The sequence below is a fragment of the Manihot esculenta genome, chromosome 10, assembly GCF_001659605.2.
Source record: "Manihot esculenta cultivar AM560-2 chromosome 10, M.esculenta_v8, whole genome shotgun sequence".
Taxonomy (NCBI): Eukaryota; Viridiplantae; Streptophyta; class Magnoliopsida; order Malpighiales; family Euphorbiaceae; genus Manihot; species Manihot esculenta.
The window spans coordinates 31,444,699-31,469,728 of NC_035170.2; the positions used below are offsets into that span (position 1 = coordinate 31,444,699).

The 25,030-nt window shown below is 31.0% G+C and overlaps 2 protein-coding genes and 1 pseudogene across 2 annotated transcripts; all 3 read left to right on the forward strand.

Annotated features, from left to right (window-relative positions):
• The first annotated feature begins 5,201 nt into the window (after window positions 1–5,201).
• Window positions 5,202–8,570, forward strand: LOC110624361 (S-adenosyl-L-methionine-dependent uroporphyrinogen III methyltransferase, chloroplastic). The gene is made up of 5 exons (XM_021769456.2): window positions 5,202–5,903; window positions 6,320–6,397; window positions 6,488–6,557; window positions 7,304–7,581; window positions 8,046–8,570. Exons 1-5 carry the CDS (start codon window positions 5,334–5,336, stop codon window positions 8,193–8,195), a joined length of 1,146 nt encoding a protein of 381 aa, XP_021625148.2. The 5' UTR covers window positions 5,202–5,333; the 3' UTR covers window positions 8,196–8,570.
• Window positions 8,571–11,849: 3,279 nt separating this feature from the next.
• LOC110625046 (linoleate 13S-lipoxygenase 2-1, chloroplastic) lies at window positions 11,850–17,139 on the forward strand. The gene is made up of 9 exons (XM_021770542.2): window positions 11,850–12,296; window positions 13,972–14,246; window positions 14,358–14,595; window positions 14,704–15,027; window positions 15,110–15,195; window positions 15,295–15,405; window positions 15,502–15,803; window positions 15,886–16,152; window positions 16,238–17,139. Exons 1-9 carry the CDS (start codon window positions 11,936–11,938, stop codon window positions 16,995–16,997), a joined length of 2,724 nt encoding a protein of 907 aa, XP_021626234.1. The 5' UTR covers window positions 11,850–11,935; the 3' UTR covers window positions 16,998–17,139.
• Window positions 17,140–20,146: 3,007 nt separating this feature from the next.
• Window positions 20,147–22,946, forward strand: LOC110624362 (annotated as a pseudogene).
• The last annotated feature ends 2,084 nt before the right edge of the window (window positions 22,947–25,030 follow it).

A 25,030-nucleotide genomic window follows, 5' to 3' on the forward strand; every position in this document is an offset into this window, starting at 1 on the left:
ATCAAACCCAGCCATCGCCACTGTTATCAGTTATCTTGCTGAATCAACATAGCATAGCAAAATTGCAATGAAGTCAAAGTTGAATGGGCCCATATCCGCGAAGATGGGAAAACTGAGAGGTTTATATATATTCTAGCTCAAAAGTGGACTTACTTGCTCAACACGTTCATTACTTTTATAATAAAACTATTTTTTTATTAAGTTATATATTTAAAATTATTAAGTTGACTTTTTTAAATAGCTTTATTTAAAAAAAATTATTACATAACAAGTAGAATTATAATTATAGTAAGCTCTATATAAAATCTATTATAATTAATAATTATAATTTAGAGTGAATATTTCATCGATTAAATTTAAAATTAAATTAAATATAATAAATTTTAAATAAAAATAATTTAAATTGAACCCATATAATTCAACTTGATTTGATTTAATTTAATTGATTAAATTTTTTATTTTTTATATTATATTTTTAATATTTTTAAAATTTAATTAAAATATTTTAATCTCAATTATACTCTGATTTCTTAATATTATAAAAATAATATAAAATTATTCACTAATTAATTTAATTTGATTTTATTAATTTTTTTATCAAAATAAAATTAAATCAAAATAATTGAATTTTTTAAAAATGAAAATTAAATAAAAAAAATAAAAAATCAAACTATAATTTTAAATTATTTCAATTTGAACCGGTTATTCCAATCAATGATAAAACTAGTCGTTCCATAAAATTTCATTCTTGAATAATGAAAGTGTTGTGGAGCTTCTTGCTAAAGATCGGAATATCACTGTCATTAGTCAAAGCCTCCATTTGGTCAGACTTGTGCAGAATCCTCGAAACTGTAATTTCTTTCCTTGCACATCAAACTTCCAATTCTCATCTCTCTTTCTTTCTTCTCTATAAATACACAGATTTCCTCTCAGCTTCAGCTTCATCAATCAGAAACCATCTCCCGTTAAATTTCTCTCTTTCGTCAGCTCAAGAAAACCTCCCTCTCTAAGCTAACTCCATAGTTCCTCAAGACCAAGAAAATGGTTCACTTGTCAGCTGTTTTTTTCAGTTGCTTTGTTCCTTCGTCATCTTCTTCTTCGTCTTCCCGAGTTGCAGATGATGCAGCACAAGTCTCCAGCATGAAAGTGCCTAATGCAGAAAATAAACCCAAAAGCAAATCAAAGTCATCAAGTACTCCTATCGTGGTTTCTCACTTTCCTATCAACTCCTACTTGTCAAGGTTATAGTCTATATATAGTTGGAGTGCTTACCATGGCGATTGTGAAGATTGGAGGAGGAAATGGAAAATAGTATTAATTTGATTCATGAAGAATAATTTTCTCAGGAAAATTCATTCTTAATTTTGGGATTTCATCATATTTATGATATAATATACAAGATAAATTTTGTTTGTACTTATTTGATTATTGTTGTGAAGAAATAACACAGAATAAATCTTCATCTGCAAAAGTATTGGTATCAGAACAGGAATACAATTTATAGTTTTCAACTGCCTGAATAAAATTTTTATTGGAATATAAATTGAAACAAATTTAAAATTACACTATGTTATAAAATTTCATACTTCAAAAATTTTTTTCTAACCTTTTCTTTTAATTTTTATTATTGAATTTATAAAGGACAAAACTCGTGCGCACGAATTTAAATTAAAAAATTAATTTCAGTTTAAATCTATTGATTTATTTTTTTGTGCGTGAATAAATAAAACAATAAATTTTTTATTTTTTATTTATTTAATTTTTTTAAATTTTACCTACAAACGACCATTTTTTTTAAGTTAAAACAGTTTATAGCACATTTTCTAAATTTTCTAAATAAACTCTGATATACCTTCTAATTTTTCTAAATAAACTCTGATTTTTTTTTTAACAGCTGTAAATAGATTTCGTTTTCACTGTTCATACTCTTTATTATATTATTTTTATTTTTCTGTTGAATTATATTATAAAAAATTTACTATTCTAGTTTTAAATTATTTCATAGAAATCTATTTAATTATAAAAATTATCAAATAATTCTTAAATACAATTCCGCGCACAATTTAAACTACGCTTTTCTACTTCAAACCTACGCTTTTCTACTTCCATTCATAACATAAATAACTTTGATTAATAGCACTGAATTAAAACCCATGAGTACAAATGAAAATTTCAATGATGTAATTTACATGATGTTGACAATTTGCTGCCATGGACGCCTGGTGGTCAAGACATGAATCTACACAAAGGAAACAACAAACAAAATATGAAGGCTTTGGAGAAGATGCACGCATGCTTCTTTCACTATCAATCTTTGCTTTATCGTACTAAATGGTATTAGCTGTGTCCTAATTTCCACAGCATAGACCAACTCCAAATTCATCTGAAAGTTACGTTAAGAAAATTTTTAAACCGAGTTAAACTGAATTGTTATGAAACCGATAATTTATTTGAATTTTAGCAGCAGCCACGATTGACTTCATCCAAGCTGGAGGATAAGAAAAGGACGTACCTGAGACAAAAGTGGAGTTGCTTGCTCAACACGTCCATTACATCAAAAATATTTTGATTTTATTAAGTTATTTACTTAAATTTACATTTTTTAAAACATCTTTTAATTTCCTTTTTCTGCCGTGATGGAAATATCACTGTCATTAGTCAAAGTCTGCACCTGGTCAGGCTTTTCTGCAGAATCCTCGAAACCTTGAATTTATTTCCTTGCTCATCAAGCTTCCAATTCTCGTCTCTCTTTCTCTTCTCTATAAATACACAGATTTATTCACCTCCAGCCTCATAAATCAGAAACCAACCATCTCCCTTTAAATTTCTCTCTAAGCTAACTCCAAAGGTCCTCAATACCAAGAAGATGGTTCACTTGTCAGCTGTTTTCAGTTGCTTTGTTCCTCCTTCTTCTTCTTCTTCGTCTTCCCGAGTTGCAGATGATGCAGTACAAGCCTCAAGCATGAAAGCTGCCAATGCAGAGAATAAACCCAAAAGCAAATCGAAGTCATCTAGAGCTCCTATTGTGGTTTCTTACTTCCCTGTGAACTCTTACATGTCAAGGTTATAGTCTAAATATCTGGAGTACTTACCATGGCGATTGTGAAGATTGGAGGAGGAAATCGGATTTGGTTCATAAAGAATGTTAATTTTTTTTCTCATGAAAATTTCATTCTTAATTTGTGATTTCATTATGTTTATGATGGAATATACATGATTTCTTTGTTATTTATTTGATTATTTTTCACGAAGAAAAATACCTAGACTCTGAAAAATGGAAAATTATCGCAAATGGTGTTTGATGAACTCGTTCTTTCTCTAGTTTTTAGTTTAAGTTCTAATTAAAATTAATTATAAAAATAATTTTGAATTATTTTTGTGATAATATTTTAAAAAAATCATATTTAATAATGCACTTTTGAGATGAAACATATTTACCTCTGGCAAAAAAAAATTGTTTAAATAAATTAATTGAAATTTTCTATAAATATAATAATGATGAGCTATCTTATCTACACAAGCAATTTATGACCTAATTTACTTCATCTCATGTAATAATTAAAAAACAAAAAATTGTGAAATTAGAAAAACCAACTTGAGAAGGAAAACATTCTTTTTCTCTATATATAGGGACTTTTACAGCTAGCACAACTTCTAGCTCCCCTCTTATAAATAACTTAGAAATATTTCATCTTCCTAAAAAAATTAAAGAGCAGAAGACACAGAGGGGAGCAACAATGTCTATTTTCTCAGCAATTTTTTGCTGCTTGGCTCCTAAATATTCATCAAAAGTCTGCAACGACGAAGGAAGCTCTCGGGTAATACTTCCTCCCCAAGAAAATGATGATAGAAGAAGATCAAATCCATTATTATGGACAACATATTCAATTCCAATTGGTCATGCGTTCATGTTTATTTAATTTCATTGCATGGGTATGTGTTTTAATTAGCTATGTGCAGAAGACCTAGCTGTGATCATCATCATGATCATGCAAATGTATTTTGAGCTACCTATCTGTTTCTTCTGGTTGGTCTTTGAATCAGATCATTATGTGATGTTTCTTCATAATATGTTGTGTATGGAAGAAAATTTATAAACTAATAATACTATGATTCATTTGTATTTAAAAATTTATTACTTTGATTGTTCGAATGTATAATTTTTTTTAATTATTAAATATTTTTAAAAAATTAATTTGATATGACAATCGATAAATATTAATATGAGTAAATTTAATTCAGAATTAAGCGTTAAATTTAAAAAAAAAATGGAGATGGATCCATAAGATAGTTATAAAATTATGAAGTGTGCACGCATTAGGTGTGCTCAACAATATAGCCGTTGGCGTATAAACTATTTCTTCGTTTCACATAATGCGCATGATTTTATAATTTAAGTATTAATTATTAAAGAGATTAAAAAAATTGCATTAACAATCATTAATAAATCAACTTTAAAGTAGGTGGCTAAATGGGCTAATCTAATCAGACCCAGTGAGACCAACGGCTCTTCAAGCAACCCCCCACTTGGTCTGACCCACACCTTCAGGTTGGGTTGGGACAGGACCAGAATAGCTTTATCCAAGTCTAATTAGGCCTGTCCAAAAAATAATTAAAAATTAAGTTTTAAATGTAATATTATTTTATTATTTATATTATACAGGTAGATATATTTTGTACAATTTATTTCTTTAATTAAATAAATATTAATAATATTTATATTTTATATTTATTTATTTATTTTCATTTTATTTAATTTTATTTAAACTTTTTTACTTTTGAATTAAGATTGGATTTTTGATTGTTTGAAATTTAAATTTAATTATAACTGAAATCAAAACCGTAAAAATCATAATCATAATTGCTGTAAACCCAAATCAGACCGAAACAGTAAAAAAACCTCTATTCTTGGCCTTCGCCCTTGGGCCGCAGGCCGCAGGCCGCGCTCTCCTCGGCCAGCCTCAGCTTTTCATGATCCTCAGTTCTGCACTTCCGCGAAAGGACCCACGAACGACTTCAACTTGGCTTCAGCAAATCGCAAGTGGCGGCACCTCTCAGAAAAAAGACCGCCGAAGAATCGTATGCGTCTCTGTCTCTACCCAAGAGCAAAAGGGCACTTTTTCCTTCCCCAGTCCCCACCCACCCACCCACCCACCAAGGACTGTTTTCATTTTTTTTTTTTTTTCCCTCTTCTCTTTCTCTCTCTGTATACAAACGCATAAATGGTCTCTATTAACTCCCAAAGAACAAACCTTTTTCTGTCCCTTTGTGTGTGTGTGTATATATATATATATTCTCTTGATTTAATTCAGAGTTCACAATCTTATTGAACCATGGCTCTTGTGTACAAGCTGCCCTCGCTTTCTTCTTCTTCTTCTTCTTCTTCTTCTGCACAAAATTTAAAGCATTTCTTGTCAATCCCAAAAACCATATGCTCTTTACATTTCAAGAGTTCACCTTTCACAGAGAAACATTCAATTGAGATATACCAAAGAGACCACTGGCTTTACAAGGACCAGCCAGAGCTTTACCAGCACCAATCTTCTTCTTCTTCTTCTTCTTCTTCTTCTTCTTCGTGTCCTCTCCCATCCGATAAAGAGTCTATCAGGCAAAACGACATAGCTTTGCAGCTACCAGAGCTGAGGAAGCTACTTCAAGTGCTTAAGGAGAAGAGGGAGAATTGTGGTAAAAATGGAGAGAATTGTGGGCCAGGGAATGTGTACTTGGTAGGTACAGGACCAGGGGATCCAGAATTGTTGACGTTGAAGGCAGTGAGAGCAATACAAAAAGCTGATCTTTTGTTGTATGATAGGTTGGTGTCCAATGATGTTCTGGATTTGGTTGGTCCTGATGCTAGATTGCTTTACGTTGGCAAGACTGCTGGCTACCACAGCAGAACCCAGGTAAACTAAGAAAAAATTGCTGTTTGCTTTAATGACAATTTTATTTTTTCAATGCAAGTTTGGGTTTTTATTGATTTTGCAATGGATTTTGCTTTTTTTGTCCATTTTTCATTGCTTAAGTTCAGATTTTTGGGGCTCGCTGGAATTGGCTGTTTGGATTTTGTTAGGGGCTGTATTCTGGTTATATTCTTTTCAAAATTTTTCTCTCTTCATCAACTGGTCCAATTTCCTGTTAATAAATTTCAAATTTTCAATTTCTTTAAACTGGTTTTTGAGATTGTTTTAGCTGGATTACATCTTTAGTTAAGTATTTGATTGCTTGTGTGTATAATTCATTTCATGTTTCTTTAAATAATGGGATTGGGACTGTGTTGAAATGAGATTAGAAGTAGTTTTGTAATGGGGTTCATTTGCAGGAGGAGATACATGAGTTGCTTTTGAGTTTTGCTGAAGCAGGAGCTACTGTTGTGAGACTTAAAGGAGGGGATCCGCTGGTGAGTTTTTGTTATGAAAATTGCTTTACAAATGTAATATCATGTTCTTTCTAGTGGTGCTTTTTTGTAACTGAAGTTTGTGATTTCAAGGTATTTGGAAGAGGTGGAGAGGAGATGGATTTTCTACAACAGCAAGGAATTCAAGTGAAAGTTATTCCAGGTATGATTCTGTACTCTTGTTTGCCCAATTGTATTACCAAGTTTGGAAATCAGAAAGTGATAATAGAAATTTGGATGAAAATTCAGTGTTCAACTTTTGTAGAAGCAGCTATGAATTGGCATTGGTACTAAGTATACTAAGTTTGTTTGCATTCAACTTAACAAACTATTACAATGAGGTGACATTGCATTACCATCTTCGTTGTATATAAGATTCAGTAATGGCATTCAATTGCTATGGGAATCCACTAAGCCTTGACCTATTGTCACAATTTTCTTCCCTCACAGATTGTGCTGTTGAGAATTACCTTTCTAAATTGTTTAAGAGCATGTATAATTTGTCTGAAAGTGATGTCAGCCTTTTCTTTTGTTATGTTTCTCTTATGTTTTGCTAGTTATCTACTCCACTTGGTGGTGGAAACCCCCATAATTTTCCATACTGGAATTCTCTTAGTTTTTTGCTTGAACGGTGGATGGAATTGAGAAAGGTAATAGAAAAAGGTGTTGCCCCAATATGGCTTGGGGTTGATCAAATTAGATGAGAAATACACTGACGTCTAATCTGAAAGCTTTTCCATTTGATATATTGTGCTTTATTGAGATTTATCAGACGTATTATATCAACACTGCTTCTAAATGGCTTTGCGCTTGTTTTTGCCATCATGTTTGTGTGCAGCTAAACTTATGCTTTTGGAAGGAAAAAATTGCCCTGTTGTTGACTGTAATTTGCCATTGATTGATGTGCAGGTATTACTGCTGCTTCAGGGATTGCTGCAGAGTTGGGAATTCCATTAACACACCGAGGTGTTGCAAATAGTGTTAGATTTCTAACAGGACATTCAAGAAAAGGAGGAACAGATCCACTTTTTGTGGCAGAAAATGCAGCTGACCCTGATTCAACCTTGGTAGTTTATATGGGCTTGGCAACCCTCCCTTCTCTTGCCCTGAAGTTGATGCATCATGGTCTTCCACCAGATACACCAGCAGCTGCAGTGGAGCGAGGGACCACACCTCAGCAGCGTGTTGTAAGTCTGATCCTGATTATATACTTTAAGTATGCTGTAGAAAGCCAAAAGCAGATTTCGGATTTTGGAGTGCTCACATTTTTCTTACTTAACATATAAAATAGAAGAAAAGAAAAATAAGCATAATCACTTTGGACTAAAATTTATTTAACTAAGCTTTGATTTTAATTTTTGCTCATTGAGACCCTCCCATTTCTCATTGACCATAGGAAGAAGATCAGAAACATAGAATTGATTATCTGCAAATTTTGCTGCTTCTTTATTCCAGCCCCCATAGGATCATGGTTTGCCTTTTCATTGCTGTAATTTCACATTTGTGCAGTCTTATGGGCCTTAGAACATGGAGAACATCATTGACTATCATTAATTGGAAGCTTTTTGAGGCACATAAGTGGATAAAAACTGTGCCTATTTTGAACTTCTGATGCTGTCAACTAATAGTAGTTGCACCTGCAATTGTACAGGTTTTCGCTGAACTAAAAGATCTTACTGATGAAATTGCATCAGCTGAGTTGGTTTCGCCTACGCTGATAGTTATTGGGAAGGTTGTTGCACTTTCACCATTCTGGCCACATTCTTCGAAGGAAGAATCGTGTTTGATGGAGGTTGTATAGGAGAAGAAATTCACAGCATCTGCACATTGATATTGGGATTCAGTAGCTGCAATTCAGGGATTAGCTGTTACCTTTCTTTGAAGTTATACTAAGGAGATCTGTTAAGTTTCATTCCGGCAGAGTTCTGAGGTTTAAAGGATCTCATTCCATATGATAAGGAGATCTGTTTTAAGCATCTGGAAAATGGCTGCCATTTTTGTTTCTATTTTCTTGCAACTCGGTTGGCCTGAAAGGTCAAATTTTGAAACATGGGTCTGAATTTCAAATTGAAATAGATCAGTGTTGTAATTCTTTTTTGATGAGTTGAGGATATTGTATTAAAATCTTCCACTTTCCATGTCATTCTTGGTCATGTATCAATTGTTTTCTTGTTTTTATGGTAAGAATTTATCTGTTTAATTTAAAATAATTTAATATAAAAAAATAAAAATCATATAGTAAGGATTTATTTTATTTTGTTTTTGTCATGTAAATAGACCAAGCGAATGAGTCGGCAGTCATTGGAGCTTTTTTAATTAAGAATGAAATGATCAATACGGCATAGTTTAGGTCAAGAAGGATATGCTCACTTGGAGTTATAGCTATGGGCCGAGTCAGTACTCGTGTGGGCTTTACTAACAACACATCAAATTTGACATTCATACATGAAGATTTCTTGAGTTGATATTTCATAAAATAATAAGAGGAACTCAATTTTGAAATCTCTCGAGTCTTCTGTCTTCGACCTTTTGTCTAAATATGTATTTTAAAAAAAATTTTCTAAAATTAAATATATTAATTAGTTTTATTAGTTTGCATAAATAAATCTAAAAAATAAATATTGTGAAAAAAAATAGTAGTAATTATGAGCATAATTAATGTTAGGAAAAATTACTTTTTAATTCCTGAGATTTAATGTAATTAACACTTCTATTCATCTATTTTGACAACCTAACACTTTTTTTCTGTCCAAATTCGTAGTCCTATCCAAACTCAATGCCTCTTTACTGTAAATTCTTCTTTTTCTTCTTCTTTTTCTGTAAATTCTTCTTCTTCTTCTTTTTTTTCTTCTTCTTCATCATAACTCCTACCCTTTTTGCAGCTCTCTCAAATAATGCTTCAGAAAGAAGAAAGATGGAAAAAAGGAAAAAAAAAAAATCAACAATGTCAAAAGAAAATAGAGAAAATATGAGGAAGAACAAAGATGAAAAATAGAGAAAAAAAAATAAAAAATCAACGATGTCAAAAAGAAATAAAGAAAAAAATAGAGAAAATATAAGGAAGAAAAAAAATAAAAAAGAGAAAAAAAAATCAACAACGTGAAAAGGAAATAGGGAAAATACGAGGGAGAATAAAGATTAAAAAAAGAGGAGAATTAACGAGGGATAAAAGGAAATAAAGAAGATATAAAAGAGAAGAAAGATAGGAATTTCACATTGAGAGAAGTAGGGGTGGGCCGTATTCGGTTCAAACCGAAAAAATCGACCGAACCGAATCGATTTGAAATTTTGGTTTGATTTTTTATACATTTCGGTTCGGTTCAGTTTTTAATTTCAGAAATTTCGGTTATTTCTGTTCGGTTCGATTTTGATCAGAAAAAAACCGAAAAAATCAAACCGAACCGATTAGTGATAATAATATATTTTTTCAATAATATAGAGAAATTAAATTATATTAAAATTAAAATATTTTAATTAAATTTTAAAATATTAAAAATAAAGTGTAAAAAATAAAAAAATTATTAAAAATTGAAACCGATCAAATCGAACCGAATCAGACCGGTTCGGTTTGGTTTTTGATCAAAATCGATTCGGTTCGATTTTTATAAACACTACAATTTCGAAGTTCGGTTTATTCGGTTCGATTTTGAATCGAACCGACCGAATGCTCATCCCTAAAGAGAAAGGTATTTTTAGAAAAAATTATCACCTCTCACCTTTAATTCTTTGATCAAACGGTTTAAATGGACGAAAAGACTACAAAATTGGACAAAGTGAAAAACTTAAGTGTTGGGTTGTCAAAATAGAGAGATAAAAGTGTTAATTATGCTAAAATTTAGAGACTAAAAAGTAGTTTTTCGTTAATGTTAAAATGAGTTGAATGATTCAGTATCCGGCCTAATTAATTTACAACATCTACTTGAAGAAATTATTTTAATTTACAAAATGAAAGTCATGGGTTTGCAGTTTGCAACAATCAAAACCACGACAACTAAGGCGATTTTTATATTGGATAGGAGCCTTCACGTGCTCTTCACACACACGCACGTTACACGTATTAGATCAGAACAAAACAGAATTAACGAAACCAGTTCTCCTATCTTAACAATACTTCTCATATCGATAGATACTACAAATAATTTAAAATTTTCAGTTTATCGCTATCTTAAAACTCTATTAATTTTTATTCTCAAAACTTTTTTCAGAGTGATTATGGCGGCCGTCATCCGCGGTCATTGATTCTTTTTTTCGGTACGGCTGACCCGGCAACCGGAATTTTCCTAGAGCATCAGTTATTGTCATTTTGCACGTAAGTCAGGGGTAGCTTTCTTTATATATATATATGGCTACAGTAGTTCTATCCGCTTACGTGTGGACGGAAATTTTAGTTGTTGGATGACCACGTTGTGGAGATAAAGAGCAATTTTCTTTATAGTTCAACAATAATTTTAAGAAGTCAGCAAATATTTAAAGAAATTTTGTTTAATTGAATAATTAAAATAAAATTTCATTGTTATGATATTTACAGGTATTTTTATTTTTTATTTTTTTAGAATATATATGATTAAAAAATATTTTTCATCTATTTGAAAAACTAAAAATAAATATTAAAACTTACTAAATAGATAATTTTTCTTTTTGTATAAAGTGATTTAATTTAAATAAGCATAGTGCCAATAACTTTTTGAAATATCGACGTTGTAAAAAATTAGCAGAAAATAAATACGAAACCTCAAATTCAACGACGAATAGTTTTTCAAAAAGTATTTTTATAATTTCACTAATTAATGAAAACAATTTATTTTTATATTTTAAAAAATACATAATCTAATTTATCATTTTTATTAAATTAACTATTTAATTACTTCATCCATTTTCTAAGTTAATTATAAGTTTAAAGATTAAAAACTAATCAATGAATATAAATTATGAAAAATTTAAGGAGAAAAAGTTTAAAACAATGAAAATTCAGAAAAAAACAGTTTTGAAAATATTATTAGAGCAATATGATGAGTAAATAATATATTAGAAAAAAAATTATATAAAACTTATTATTTTTTAATTTGATAATTTATTTTTTAAAATTATATTAAAAAAGAAATGGTAAAACCAGACGAATACCTCAATGAAAACCTAATAATTTATGGTTGACTTATGATCACACAATTTAATTAAAAGTCAGAAAAAATTAACGTGATTGGTTGGTATCGGCAGCCATCAATCGACGGGTAGTTGGATAAAGAAAAACAACAATTTACTACTGAAGAGGGAAAATTTTCATCCACTCATATATTTCAATAAATAAATAATAAATAATTTAAAATATTCTCTTGTGGGATTCGCATGAGAAATTTCAAAAGAAACATGAAAGAATAGTACACGTTCTCCACAAGATGCAAATTAATATTAAAAAAATATATATTTCTCTACTTTCATATTATAAATTCACGTATTTATCTCCATCACCCCCCATTGCCATTTCGCAAACACATCTAGTTTTTCTTCTACATCATCATCGAGCTCTTGATTGGTTTTGAAAAAATGTTAAGCTCTCAGATTCAGAAGCTGAATTCAACAAAACTCTTTTCTCTTTTGCCACAAAAGCCTTCTCTTTGTAGCCATGGAAACACTTCTTGCTTCCCTACTTACTACAAGCAGCAGAAATGCTTCATATTCCCTAAGAAAAACTCAAGGCTTAGCGTCCGAGCTAGTATCATTGATAAGGCTATGTCAGATATAAACCATGACGGTGAAGCTGTTTCAGTTAAGGCCAATGTTACAGTTAAAGTTACAGTTGGTGGGCTCATTTCTAGTATTGGAATTACAAAGCCTCTTGAGGAGCTTACAGATATAATTGGGAAAAGTCTCCTTTTGGAGCTTGTTAGTGCAGAGCTTGATCCCAGTAAGTATTTGTTAATCGTTTCATGTATTTCCTTCTCGATTAATCTGGATTTACATTTATTTTTAATTGTTTAATACATACATGAGAGAATAAAGACGAGCATTTTGATTGTTGCGTATAAAATTAAACCGAATCGAATAAACTAAAAATTAAAATTTTAATATTTATATAAAATGAATCAAAGTGATTCTGGTTTGAAACTGAATCGAACTGAACCGATCTGATTCAATTTAATTCGATTTGATCGATTTGAATTTTTAATTAATTTTTTACCTTTTACATTTTATTTTTAGTATTTTAAAATTTAATTAAAATATTTTAACTTAATTTAATCTCTTTATGTTATTTGATTTATTTTTTTTTTTATCAAAACTAAACCGAATTGAAATATTCGAAATTTTTAAAATTAAAAATCAAATTGAATTAAAATAAATAAAAAATAAAATTAAAATTTTTAATTAATTTAATTCGATCAATTTTTTCGATTTAAATTAAATACGGCTCACTCTAAATACGAAGAATTTGCACCTTTGCTTAGTATCTTAAAATGAGAGCACTCACATGCACAATTTTTTCAGCTGTGATTTTTCTGTGTCGGTTTTTTGTAGGGTACAGAAGGTTAATTCTCTCAATAATGTCGTCAAATCTGAGTTATTGCTTTGGAGCACTCGTGTTCATTAAAAGATTTAATATTTAATAATACCTCTAGCTAGTCTTCTTCATTAAAAAATAATAAATAAAATAAAAGGAGAAAGAAGTAGCAACCTGTGTCATTCATCAACCTTTCATTATCTTTTGAATAGATGCCATCCAAGAAATATTTTGGTAAATTTTTAATGGCAGCTTATCCATTTAATTTAATTGAAGATTTATAATTTAGTTTCTGAATATTGTCATTATTAACAAGTCAGTTTCTATATTTTCAGAAACCTGTTAAAACATTTTTATCATTTTTCTCATTCAATAAAATAATTTTTTTCATCTATTTTTACCGTTAAAAATATAATAAAAAACTAAATTATTCTCTTATTTTTTTTTCTCCTCTCTTATTTCTTCTTCTTTATCGATTCTTCCTCATTTTCTTCTTCTTTTTTGGTTCTTTTTCTTCTTTAATTTTTCTTTTTTTTCTTCTTTTTTAAGGAGGGGGCATTCGTTTTAATAGATATAAGAAAAGATAAAAAACATTTTAATAAAATTTTAAAAATATAAGAACTGACTTGTTAATAATAGCAATATCCAAAAATTAAATAAAAATTTTTATTTGAGGACAAAATTGAATTTTAAAAATTTTCTTCCTCATCCTTTATCTATTTTTAATAGAAAAGAGAACGAAAGTATTATTTCATTGACGGAGATAAAAGATAAGAATGTTTTAATAGATTTCTAAAAATATAGGGATTGACTTATTAATAATAACAATATCCAGTGATTAAATAATAAATCTCTCTTTATTTTTATAATTGAACAAATTTTACATCCATTCAGATTTATATACACCCGACCAATAAATAAATAAAAATAAGCTAAAATTGTAGTAGTTCTCATATTTAATTGTATTTTATAACTAGCTGAATGCAGATATATCAGGTGAATGTATATTACTAAATTGTTATATAAAATTTTTAGGTTTATATTGAATGTTTGAAATACTCACTATATCCTAATTGTTGGACAGAAACGGGGCTAGAGAAAGATACAGTGAAGTCTTATGCTCATATACGTCTAGGAATTCGTAAGCCTGGTGAGGTGAAGTTAGAGGCAAAATTCAAGGTTCCAGATGGATTTGGTGAGATTGGAGCCATCTTGTTAGAGAACGAACATCGTAAGGAAATCTTCATAGGAAGCATAGAACTTGAAGGCTTTCCTAATGGTCCTGTCACTGTTTCGTGCAATTCTTGGGTTCATTCCAAACGGGATAATCCCAAGAAGAGAATTTTCTTCACCAATAAGGTCTTAGATATTAACTTTTTTCTTCAAAAATGCCCCTTTTATTTCAAATATTGACATACAATTTCCATTTATAAGTTTTTAACATTTAAAATCTTTTTTCTTGTAAATCAGTCATTCTTACCGATTGATACACCAAACGGATTGAAAAGGCTAAGAGAGGAAGAGTTGAAAAATCTACAAGGAAATGGACAAGGGGAGAGAAAGTCTTTTGAGAGGATATTTGACTATGATGTTTATAATGACCTTGCAAATCCAGATTCCACTGAAGATCTTGCAAGACCCGTTCTTGGTGGCAAAAAGTACCCATACCCTAGGCGTTGTAGGACAGGACGTCCTCGAACCAAAAAAGGTAACAAAAGTCCATATACGTCTAGAGCAATTCTTATCTACACCCGATTCATTGGATTCATTTTACCATATTTTAGGGTTCTGATTGAGAATTGCATGGTATTTGCAGACCCATTAACAGAATCAAGAAGCAGTGATTTTTATGTACCAAGAGATGAGGCCTTTGGAGAGTTGAAACAAGCAACATTTGGTGTAAACACAGTAAAATCTGTATTACATGCATTGCTGCCTACCATAGAGACTGCAATTGTTGATGATAAGCTTGGATTCCCACACTTCACTGCCATAGACAAGCTATTTGAAGACGGAGTTGAATTGCCTAAAGAAGTTAAGAAACCTTGGTACCTTCATACTCTATTACCAAGAGCTGTGAAAGCTGTTAAGGATACTAAAGATGAAATCCTGCGCTTTGAGACTCCTGAACTTTTTGATAGTATGGGTTTCTTAATTTCTTCCTTAGTTTTGAACAGATGTACGTAGAATTTCTCTCACATAATTAAATTTTCTTTTGACAGGAGACAAATTTTCTTGGTTTAGGGATGAAGAATTTTCTCGTCAAACTCTTGCCGGTCTCAATCCATATGGCATAGAGCTAGTTACGGTAAGGCTAACATCAATTTTGCCACTTAGTTCTTCCATCCATCTGCTTTTATTTGTCATTTGAATTTTACACGGTAAATTTGTGAATTTTCTAATGCAGGAATGGCCTCTAACAAGCAAACTTGACCCTGAGGTCTATGGTCCTCCTAAATCAGCTATCACAAAAGAAATAATTGAAAAAGAAATCAAAGGCTTCATGACAGTTGAAGAGGTATATACACTAGCAAACTGTTCGATACTCAATTGACTCAATTGAACTTTTCTTGTTTTGCACATAACATCTCCTTCAAAAATGGAGTTTTCGTAGGCTTTGAGGCAAAAAAGGTTGTTTATGTTAGATTATCATGATATTCTCTTACCATATGTGGCCAAAGTGAGGGCGCTTGAAGGCACCACATTGTATGGTTCAAGGACTCTATTCTTCCTCGTCAATGATAGCACATTGAGGCCTGTTGCTATCGAACTCACTCGCCCACCAATTGGTGGCCAACCACAATGGAAACAAGTGTTTACACCAAGCTTTGATGCCACTTCTTGTTGGCTATGGAGGATGGCTAAAGCACATGCCTTGGCTCATGACTCTGGCATCCACCAACTTGTCTCTCACTGGTAAAATTTCACGGGATCTTTCTTATGCTCATTGATTCCAACCCAAAAGCCTGAATAGACTTACGATTATGAATTTTTCCAGGCTGAGGACGCATTGCTGTGTAGAGCCATACATAATTGCAGCTCATCGACAACTCAGTGAAATGCACCCTATCTTTAGACTTTTACATCCTCATTTCCGATACACCATGGAAATCAATGCTCTTGCTCGAGAAAGTCTCATTAATGCAGGTGGAATCATTGAAAGCAGTTTCTCTCCTGGAAAATACTCCATGGAACTTAGCTCTGTTGCTTATGACAAGCTCTGGCGTTTTGACACAGAAGCATTGCCGGCTGACTTGATCAGCAGGTATACTGATTTTTTAATTTATTGCATGCATACTCCATGAGAGTTCATGCATGGAATTTTAGTTGATCGTTTACTAATTTTTCAGGGGAATGGCAGTTGAGGATCCAACAGCAAAACATGGCTTGAAGCTAACAATCGAAGACTACCCATTTGCCAATGATGGTCTGATGCTTTGGGAGGCAATTAAGCAATGGGTTACTGATTATGTGAACAACTACTACAAAGAAGAAAGCAAGGTCGTATCTGACAATGAGCTTCAAGCATGGTGGGAAGACGTCAGGACAAAAGGCCATGAAGACAAGAAAGATGAACCATGGTGGCCTGTCTTAAAAACCCAACAAGATTTAATCCAGGTCCTAACAACCATAATATGGGTAACTTCAGGTCATCATGCAGCTGTGAATTTTGGCCAGTATGTTTTTGGTGGGTACTTCCCCAATAGGCCAACGATCGCTAGAATCAATATGCCAACAGAAGAGCCAACAGAGTCTGAGTTTGAACTCTTCTTGAACAAACCAGAACTTACATTGTTAAAATGCTTCCCTTCACAGCAGCAAGCAACTAAAGTGATGGCCATTTTAGATGTTCTATCTAATCATTCACCTGATGAAGAATACATTGGAGATACATTGGAGTCATCTTGGGAAGCAGATCCTGTCATTAAAGCTGCATATGAAAGATTCAGGGCAAAGCTAATGGAGCTTGAAGCTACTATTGATGAGAGGAACAGTAATTCGAAGAACACAAATAGAGCTGGAGCTGGTGTTGTTCCTTATGAACTGATGAAGCCATTCTCTGAACCTGGGGTCACAGGGAAGGGAGTTCCTAACAGCATTTCAATCTAAGTTAATTCAATTATGGAAGCTCTTAACTCATGTTCTTGAATATGTGCTAATAAACTCTCAGATTATTGAAAAATTGGTTTGTATTTTAAAAAATAAACTTTCCTATGGTAAGTATAAGATTGAGTATTGATGATGTGAACAATTATGGAGCATTCTGATTGCAGAAGTCCATATTTGAACCCCTGTTACATTTGAATTTTAACAAATTTGGATTAGTATGTCTAAATTTTCTTCCGAATATTATTTATATAATAATAATAATAATTCTTAAATTTAGATAGAAACAAAATTAATTTGAGATTATATAATAGATAATTTTTAGATTAAATTTCACTTAATTTTAAAAATATCTATCAATCGAAATTTAATTTTTCAAAGGGAAAATTACTTTTTAATCCCTGAGGTTTAACGTAATTAACACTTCTGTCCCTCTATTTTGGCGACCCAATACTTAAGTCCCTCACTTTATTTTCTATCCAAATTCGTAGTCCTTCCGTCCAAAATAGCCATTTGGAACACGTGATGCCTCTTCTTCTTCTTCTTCTTCTTCTTCTTCTTCTTCTTTCTGCAACTTCTTCTTCTTCATCTTCTTCTTCTTCCTACCCTTTCTACAACTTCTTCTTTTTCTTTCTTCTTCTTTCTTCTTCTTCTTCTTACCCTTTCTGCAACTTCTTCTTCTTCTTCTTCTGCAACTTCTTCTTCTTCTGCATCTTCTTCTTCTTCCTACCCTTTCTGCAACTGGAGAAAACATGAAAGAGAAAAAAATTAGGGATTTCACATTGAGAGAAGGGTATTTTTGAAAAAATTATCATCTCTCACCTTTGACTCTTTGACCAAACGGTTTAAATGGACGGAAGGACTACGAATTTGGACGGAAGAGAAAGTGAGGGACTTAAGTGTTGGGTCGCCAAAATAGAGGGACAGAAGTGTTAATTACGTTAAACCTTAGGAACTAAAAAATAATTTTCCCTTTTTCAAATATAAATTTAAAAATACCCATCATAAAATTTTAATTACTATTTGAACAATTATTCACTGTTAAACGATAACGGTTAATATTATCAAATACGATTTTAATAATATTAATTATTGTAATAATTATTAATAATTTTAACCGTGATTCAACAAAGTAATTATTTTATAATTTATTAAGTTAAAATATTAAATATTATTTTGTGGACTATGATTTTTCTAAATTTCCTATTTCATATAAGTTGTCTATTTAAAGATGGACAAATGCATCCCTTGCTTTCTACCTTTACATAAAATATGAATTCACATACATTTTATTTTTATTTAATATATTATTTTTTAAAATATAACTATTTAATATCTATGTGTATTTATTAAAAATTAATTTTATTTAATATGTATTGTATGTTTTTGTACTTGTTATTTTTTTTATATATATTTTATATTTTTATATAATATAATATATTAATTTTCAAAAAACAGGCAAAAAAAATAAAGAAAGTTTTGAACTACATATTAAAATACAATCTAATTTTATTTAGAAAAACAATTAAATAGATATAAAAATTAAAAACAATATATCTAAATATCTAAGATATTAACAAAAGAAAAATTATAATGAATTACAGTATATATTATGATATAATGAATGGTAAAGATATGTTAATTTTATGTCTTTTTAAATTAAAATTGAAGACAATATGTTAATATATCAAATTCAATATATAATATGATTGATATGTAAATTACAATATTATATTAAAAATTAATTAAATAAATGGTATATAATATAGAAAATTAAATTGTAAATTATTTTATGTTATTATATATATATATTGAAGGCCATGAAGTTAAAAAAGTGAAAAATTTAATATTATTTAAATATTATGGAAATAAATTTTGAAAAATGATTTCTATTTTTCAAAAATTTGTTTTAAAAATTAATTTTTATATAAATAGAATTCTTAATTACTACTTAAATTAGTTTTTATATAATTTTATATATGACTATAAATAAAATTAAAATTTAAATAAGATTACAAATTTAAAATTTTTATGAATCCTAAAATTAATTCAAACAAGTGATATTTTAATGTAATTCTTAAATAAAATTAATTTTTTAATGAAATAATATAAATATTCGATTATATTAAGACTTATATTTTATTGTAGAAAATAAATATTCAATTTATTTATGTAGTTTAAAGATATTTAATTATATTAACACTTATATTTTATTATTAAAAATTTAAAAATTTTGAGATATTTTGTTCACATTAATTTCTTTTATCAAACCATTGTATAACATAAACTTGGGTTTGTCATTACTTCTTTTAACCATTTGTATATAATAAATTTTTATTATTTTTAGTTTGTAAAATATATTTAATTAATTTTATTAATCTAAAAATAATATTAAAAAAATTATTAAAGAGCATACATTTTCTATACCCAATAATCTTCTTAGCTTAAAGTGAAGACTATTGGGTTTAGGTAAGTTAATTTTATTGAAAAGAAAATTTTCTTTTTTAGTTAATTTTATTAAAAAGAAAATTCTTAATAACGATTATTAAAGAAAATAATCAATACGTTTATGATTTAGTTATTATAAAATTATATATATATAGTATAAATTAAAATAAATATAATATTAAAAATTCAAATCCGACCGAATCAAATAAACTAAAAATTGAAATTTTTATATTTATGAAAATCAAATCGAATTAATTTTAATTAGAAATTAAATTGAATCGAATCAGTTCGATTCAATTTGATTAATTTAAATTTTTAATAAATTTTTTATTTTTTACATTTTAATATTTTAAAATTTTATTGAAATATTTTAATTTTAATATGATCTAATCTCTCTAAATTATTGAAAATAATATACTATTATCACTAATCGATTCGATTCAATTCTACTTTTTTGATTTTTTTAATTAAAATAGAACTGAATTAAAATAATTGAAAATTTTAAAATTAAAAATCGAACCGAATCGAAATGAATAGTAAATCAAATTAAATTTTTAAATTAATTCGATTTACTCAATTTTTTTTATTTTAACCGAATATTAGGCGTCTTCCGGCAACATTTGCCTTGCCTACAAATAACAAGAGCCTCTTCGAAGTGAATTTGTATAATACTGATTCCCATCAACCTTTTGATCATTCTAAAAATGTTAAGCTCTCAGCTTCAGAACTTAAATTTTACAAAACCCTTTTCTCATTTACCACCAAAAACTTCTCTTGGTAGCCAAGAATTGAATTCCTTCCCTACTTACTGTAAGCAGCAGAAATGTTTCACTCGCACCAAAACAAGCTTTAGTGCAGTTGCTAGAGGCAGCAGTACCGCCATTGATAAGCTAATATCAACAGAAACACATTATGCAGAAGCTGCTCCAGTGAAGGCAACTATTATTGTTAATTTCCCGGTTGACACACTAAATGGATTGAAGGGACTGAGAGAGGAGGAGAAAGAAAATTTACGAGGATATGGACAAGGAAAGAGACGATCATTTGAGAGGATCTATGATTATGATGTATATAATGACCTTGGAGATCCAGACAACAGTGATGACCTTGCAAGACCTGTTCTTGGCGGTAAAAAGTACCCACATCCCGGCCAGACGTTGTAGAATTGGATGTCCTCCCACTGAATCGGGTAAATTTCAAGGCTTTTCTATCTTTTTGAATTGAGTTAGTTGCCTGAGACCAAAGGCTTTCCTAATTTTTAACAAATATTTCAACATATTTGTGGACCTTGTTAACCTCTATTAGTTTGAATGGCATGCAGACCCATTAACAGAATCAAGGAAGTAACATTTGGTTTAAATACACTCCAATCTCTATTACAAACTATAGTGCCCATGTTCGAGGCTAATATGGTGGAGAGAATCCAGCATTTCCAAACTTCACTACTATAGACCAACTGTTTAATGAAGGAATTCAACTGCCCAAATGTGGAAAACAAACTTCTGCCCTTGACTAACTATTACCAACAATAGTGAAGGGCTCTAAGGGGGCTAGAAATCTCTTGCAGTTTGAGTCTCCTCAGTTGTTTGATAGTACGGTCCTCTTTCTCCTTGTAATTTAAATTATGGGATGCAACTAGCATCTAGGGCATCTTCTGGGTGTACTCAATAATTTCAATTGTATATAAATTTTCTTGCAGAAGATAGATTTTCTTGGCTCAAGGATGAAGAATTTTCTCGTCAAACTCTTGCTGGTCTTAATCCATACTCTATAAGATTAGTGACAGTAAGACTATCAACCTCAATTGCTGAGTTAAAAAATGGATTCTCAACAAAGAAATTAAGAAGGAATAACAATTTTATGAATTTCTTCATGCAGGAACAAGAGTGGCCTCTAAAGAGTGAACTGGACCCTAAAATCTATGGCGCCCCTGAATCTTTGATCACAAAAGAAATAATTGAAAAAGAAATTGGAAATTTCATGACGGTTGAAGAGGTAAATCCAAAAAGTAGTTTCTTGTTTTACACCTAAACAAGTCCTTGATTGAAATTTGGTTTTATAATATTTATGCAGGCTTTAAAGCAGAAGAGGCTATTTATGTTGTATTTCCATGATCTAATATTGCCATTTGTGGCCAAAGTGAGGGAGCTTGAAGGCACCACATTATATGGTTCTAGGACTCTCTTCTTCCTCGCCAATGGAAGCACACTGAAGCCTATAGCTATCGAACTCACTCGCCCACAAATCGGTGACAACCCACAATGGAAGCAAGTGTTTACACCAGTATATGATAATTCCACTGCTGGTTGGCTATGGAGGTTGGCTAAAACACATGTCTTAGCTCATGACACTGGCATCCACCAACTTGTCTCACTGGTAAATATTTGACAGAGTCTTTCCTACGCTTATTGATGTCATTTAAGAAACACTGATCCCATTCAAAAAGCCTAACACTCACAAGTGTGATTTGTAATTTAATTTTTTAGGCTAAGGACACACGCCTCTGTAGAGCCATACATAATTGCAACTCATAGACAACTCAGTGAAATGCACCCTATATATAGACTCTTACATCCCCACTTCCGATTCATAATAGCAATCAATGCTTTTGCTCTAGGAGATCTCATTAATGGAGGTGGAATCATAGAAAATTCTTTTTCTCCTGGCAAGTATTCAATGGAGCCGAGCTCTGCTGTTTATGACAAGTTCTGGCGTTTTGATAAAGAAGCTTTGCCAGCTGACTTGATCAGAAGGTACTACATTAATATATAGTTGACTAGTTCTCGTATATGCTCCATGAGAGACATGCATGTACATGACAATTGCATTGTTGAAATTGTGTTGGTTAATTTTCAGGGGAATGGCAGTCGAAGATCAATCAGCAGAGCATGGTCTGAAGCTAGCTATCAAAGACTACTCATTTCCGAATGATGGTCTGATACTTTGGGATGCAATTAAGCAATGGGTTACTGATTATGTGAACTACTACTACCCAGAAGCAAACCAGGTCGCATTCGATAATGAACTTCAAGCATGGTGGGAAGAAATTAGATCTAAAGGCCATGAAGACAAGAAGGATGAGCCATGGTGGCCTGTTCTAAATACCCAACAAGATTTAATCCAGGTTTTAAGTACCATAATATGGGTAGCTTCAGGTCATCATGCAGCTGTGAACTTTGGCCAGTATGCGTATGCTGGATACTTTCCCAACAGGCCAACCATAGCTAGAACCAATATACCAACCGAGGATCCATGGAAGCAAGAGTTTAAAGAATTCTTAAAGGATCCAGTGGTCACATTATTGAAATGCTTCCCTTCAAAGCTGCAAGCAACTAAAATAATCGCTACTTTGCATATTTTATCGAGCCATTCACCCGATGAGGAATATATTGGACACTCATCGGACCCGTCATGGGAAGCTGATTCTACAATTAAGGCTGCATATGAAAAATTCAGAAATTAACAATGACAGTACGCCATTTTAATAAAGTTACATTTTGGTCCTTCCAATAATCATATTAAAATGTTGACTTGGCTGCTACTGCACTTTCTATTTTTTAGTTGCTGTTTTTATTTTCAATTGACTTATTCTACTGATTTTTAGTCGATATTTCCATTTTCTTAGTTAAGTTGTTAAACATGGAAGCATGTTCCATGGTTGAGCCGAAATGTAGGAATTTCAGTTTCTTTTTTGCTGTATTTAAGCACATAGCAGTAAATAAAATAATAATCTCATTCTGCTACATTCTTCTTCTTTTCTGTGTGTTCTATTTTTTCTCTAACAAATCAATTGATTCAACATTCTTTTTATAGTAAATATAAAGGATGTTAGAGGTTAAGAAAAATTGGATGGTTCATGACAATTGAAGAGGTAAATCTAGGAAATAATTTTATTATTTTGGGGCATTTTTTCAAATCATGCAAAAATAGAGATATATTTTCAAAAACATGCAGGATCCGAAAATATTTTGGGATTCTGTATGTCAACGCAGCGTGTTCGCCAGTCATACTGGCGAACATGCTTGTTCGACACCCATGGTGTCGAACAAGGAAGAGTTCGACACCATGGGTGGCGAACTCTGCCTTTCTGAGCTTGTTCGCCACTATGAATGGCGAACAAGCTCGTCCGGGCCACGGGAGTAGTGCAATCTGCTCCCGTGGCATGTCAGCTTGGCGGAAAGAATTTGTTCGTCACTTAAAGTGACGAACAATTGTGCTGAGTGGCATGTTCGCCACCCAAGGTGGCGAACATGCACAGAAAACTGAGAAAAAGTGTTGGCAAACACTTTTCTCATGCATGCCCGCTGAATGCCCCTGCACCCCTGCACCCCTGCACATGCATGCAGGGCTAGGCCTCCATGCATCAGCTCCTCCTCGGCAGAAGAGCTTTCTTTATTACAATAATTTTAAAATAAAAAATATAACTACTTTATTAAAATAATTTTAAAATAAAAAAATAAAATATATTAAATATTTTTAAAAAATAAAATATTATATTTTTAAATAATTATTAAATTTTATTATCTCTTAATTTATATTTACTTTAAAAATATTAAATTTTATTTTTAATGTATAATAAATTTAAATTTTTAAAAATAAAAAAATTTATATATAATATTTTAATAATAAAAATTTTTTTCATAAACTATTTAAATTTAAAAAATACTACATAATAAATTAGATAATTTAAATTTAAATATTATAATAATAATATTATTAAATAATATTAAAAATTGATTTTATAATAAAATTACAAATGAATTATTAATTGATTGATAATTAAAAAATATATAATTTTAAATATAAAAAATAATTTTAATATTAATATTTTTTAATTAATATCAATAAATAAATTTTAATTTAATATAATATTTTATTAATTTTTATAAATTTTTTAAATTTATATTTATTTTATATATTTAATTTTTATTTATCAAACAAATTTGTGGTATCACATGCAACTGAAGTATCACATGCATTGTGATACACATGCATGTGCATGCATTATGCATGCATGTGCATGCATGTGATATAAACAGAAAACTGTTCGCCGCTTATAGTGGCGAACACTTTTCCTCTTTCTGTGCATGTTCGCCACTCAAGGTGGCGAACATGCCACTCAGCACAATTGTTCGCCACTTTAAGTGGCGAACACGGGAGCAGATTGCACTGCTCCCGTGGCCCGGACGAGCTTGTTCGCCAGTCATAGTGGCGAACAAGCTCAGAAAGGCAGAGTTCGCCACCCATGGTGTCGAACTCTTCCTTCTTCGACACTATGGGTGTCGAACAAGCATGTTCGCCAGTCATACTGGCGAACACGCTGCGTTGACACACAGAATCCGAAAATATTTTCGGATTCTGCATGTTTTTGAAAATATTTCTCTATTTCTGCATGATTTGAAAAAATGCTCATTATTTTGCATCGAATCAAGACCTTGAAATTTGGATTTATAACATGTATCTATTTTTGCATGCAGGCTTTAAAGGAGAAGAGACTTTTTATGTTGGATTACCATGATTTGCTATTGCCATATGTGGCCAAAGTGAGGGAGCTTCAAGGCACCACAATATATGGCTCCAGGACTCTC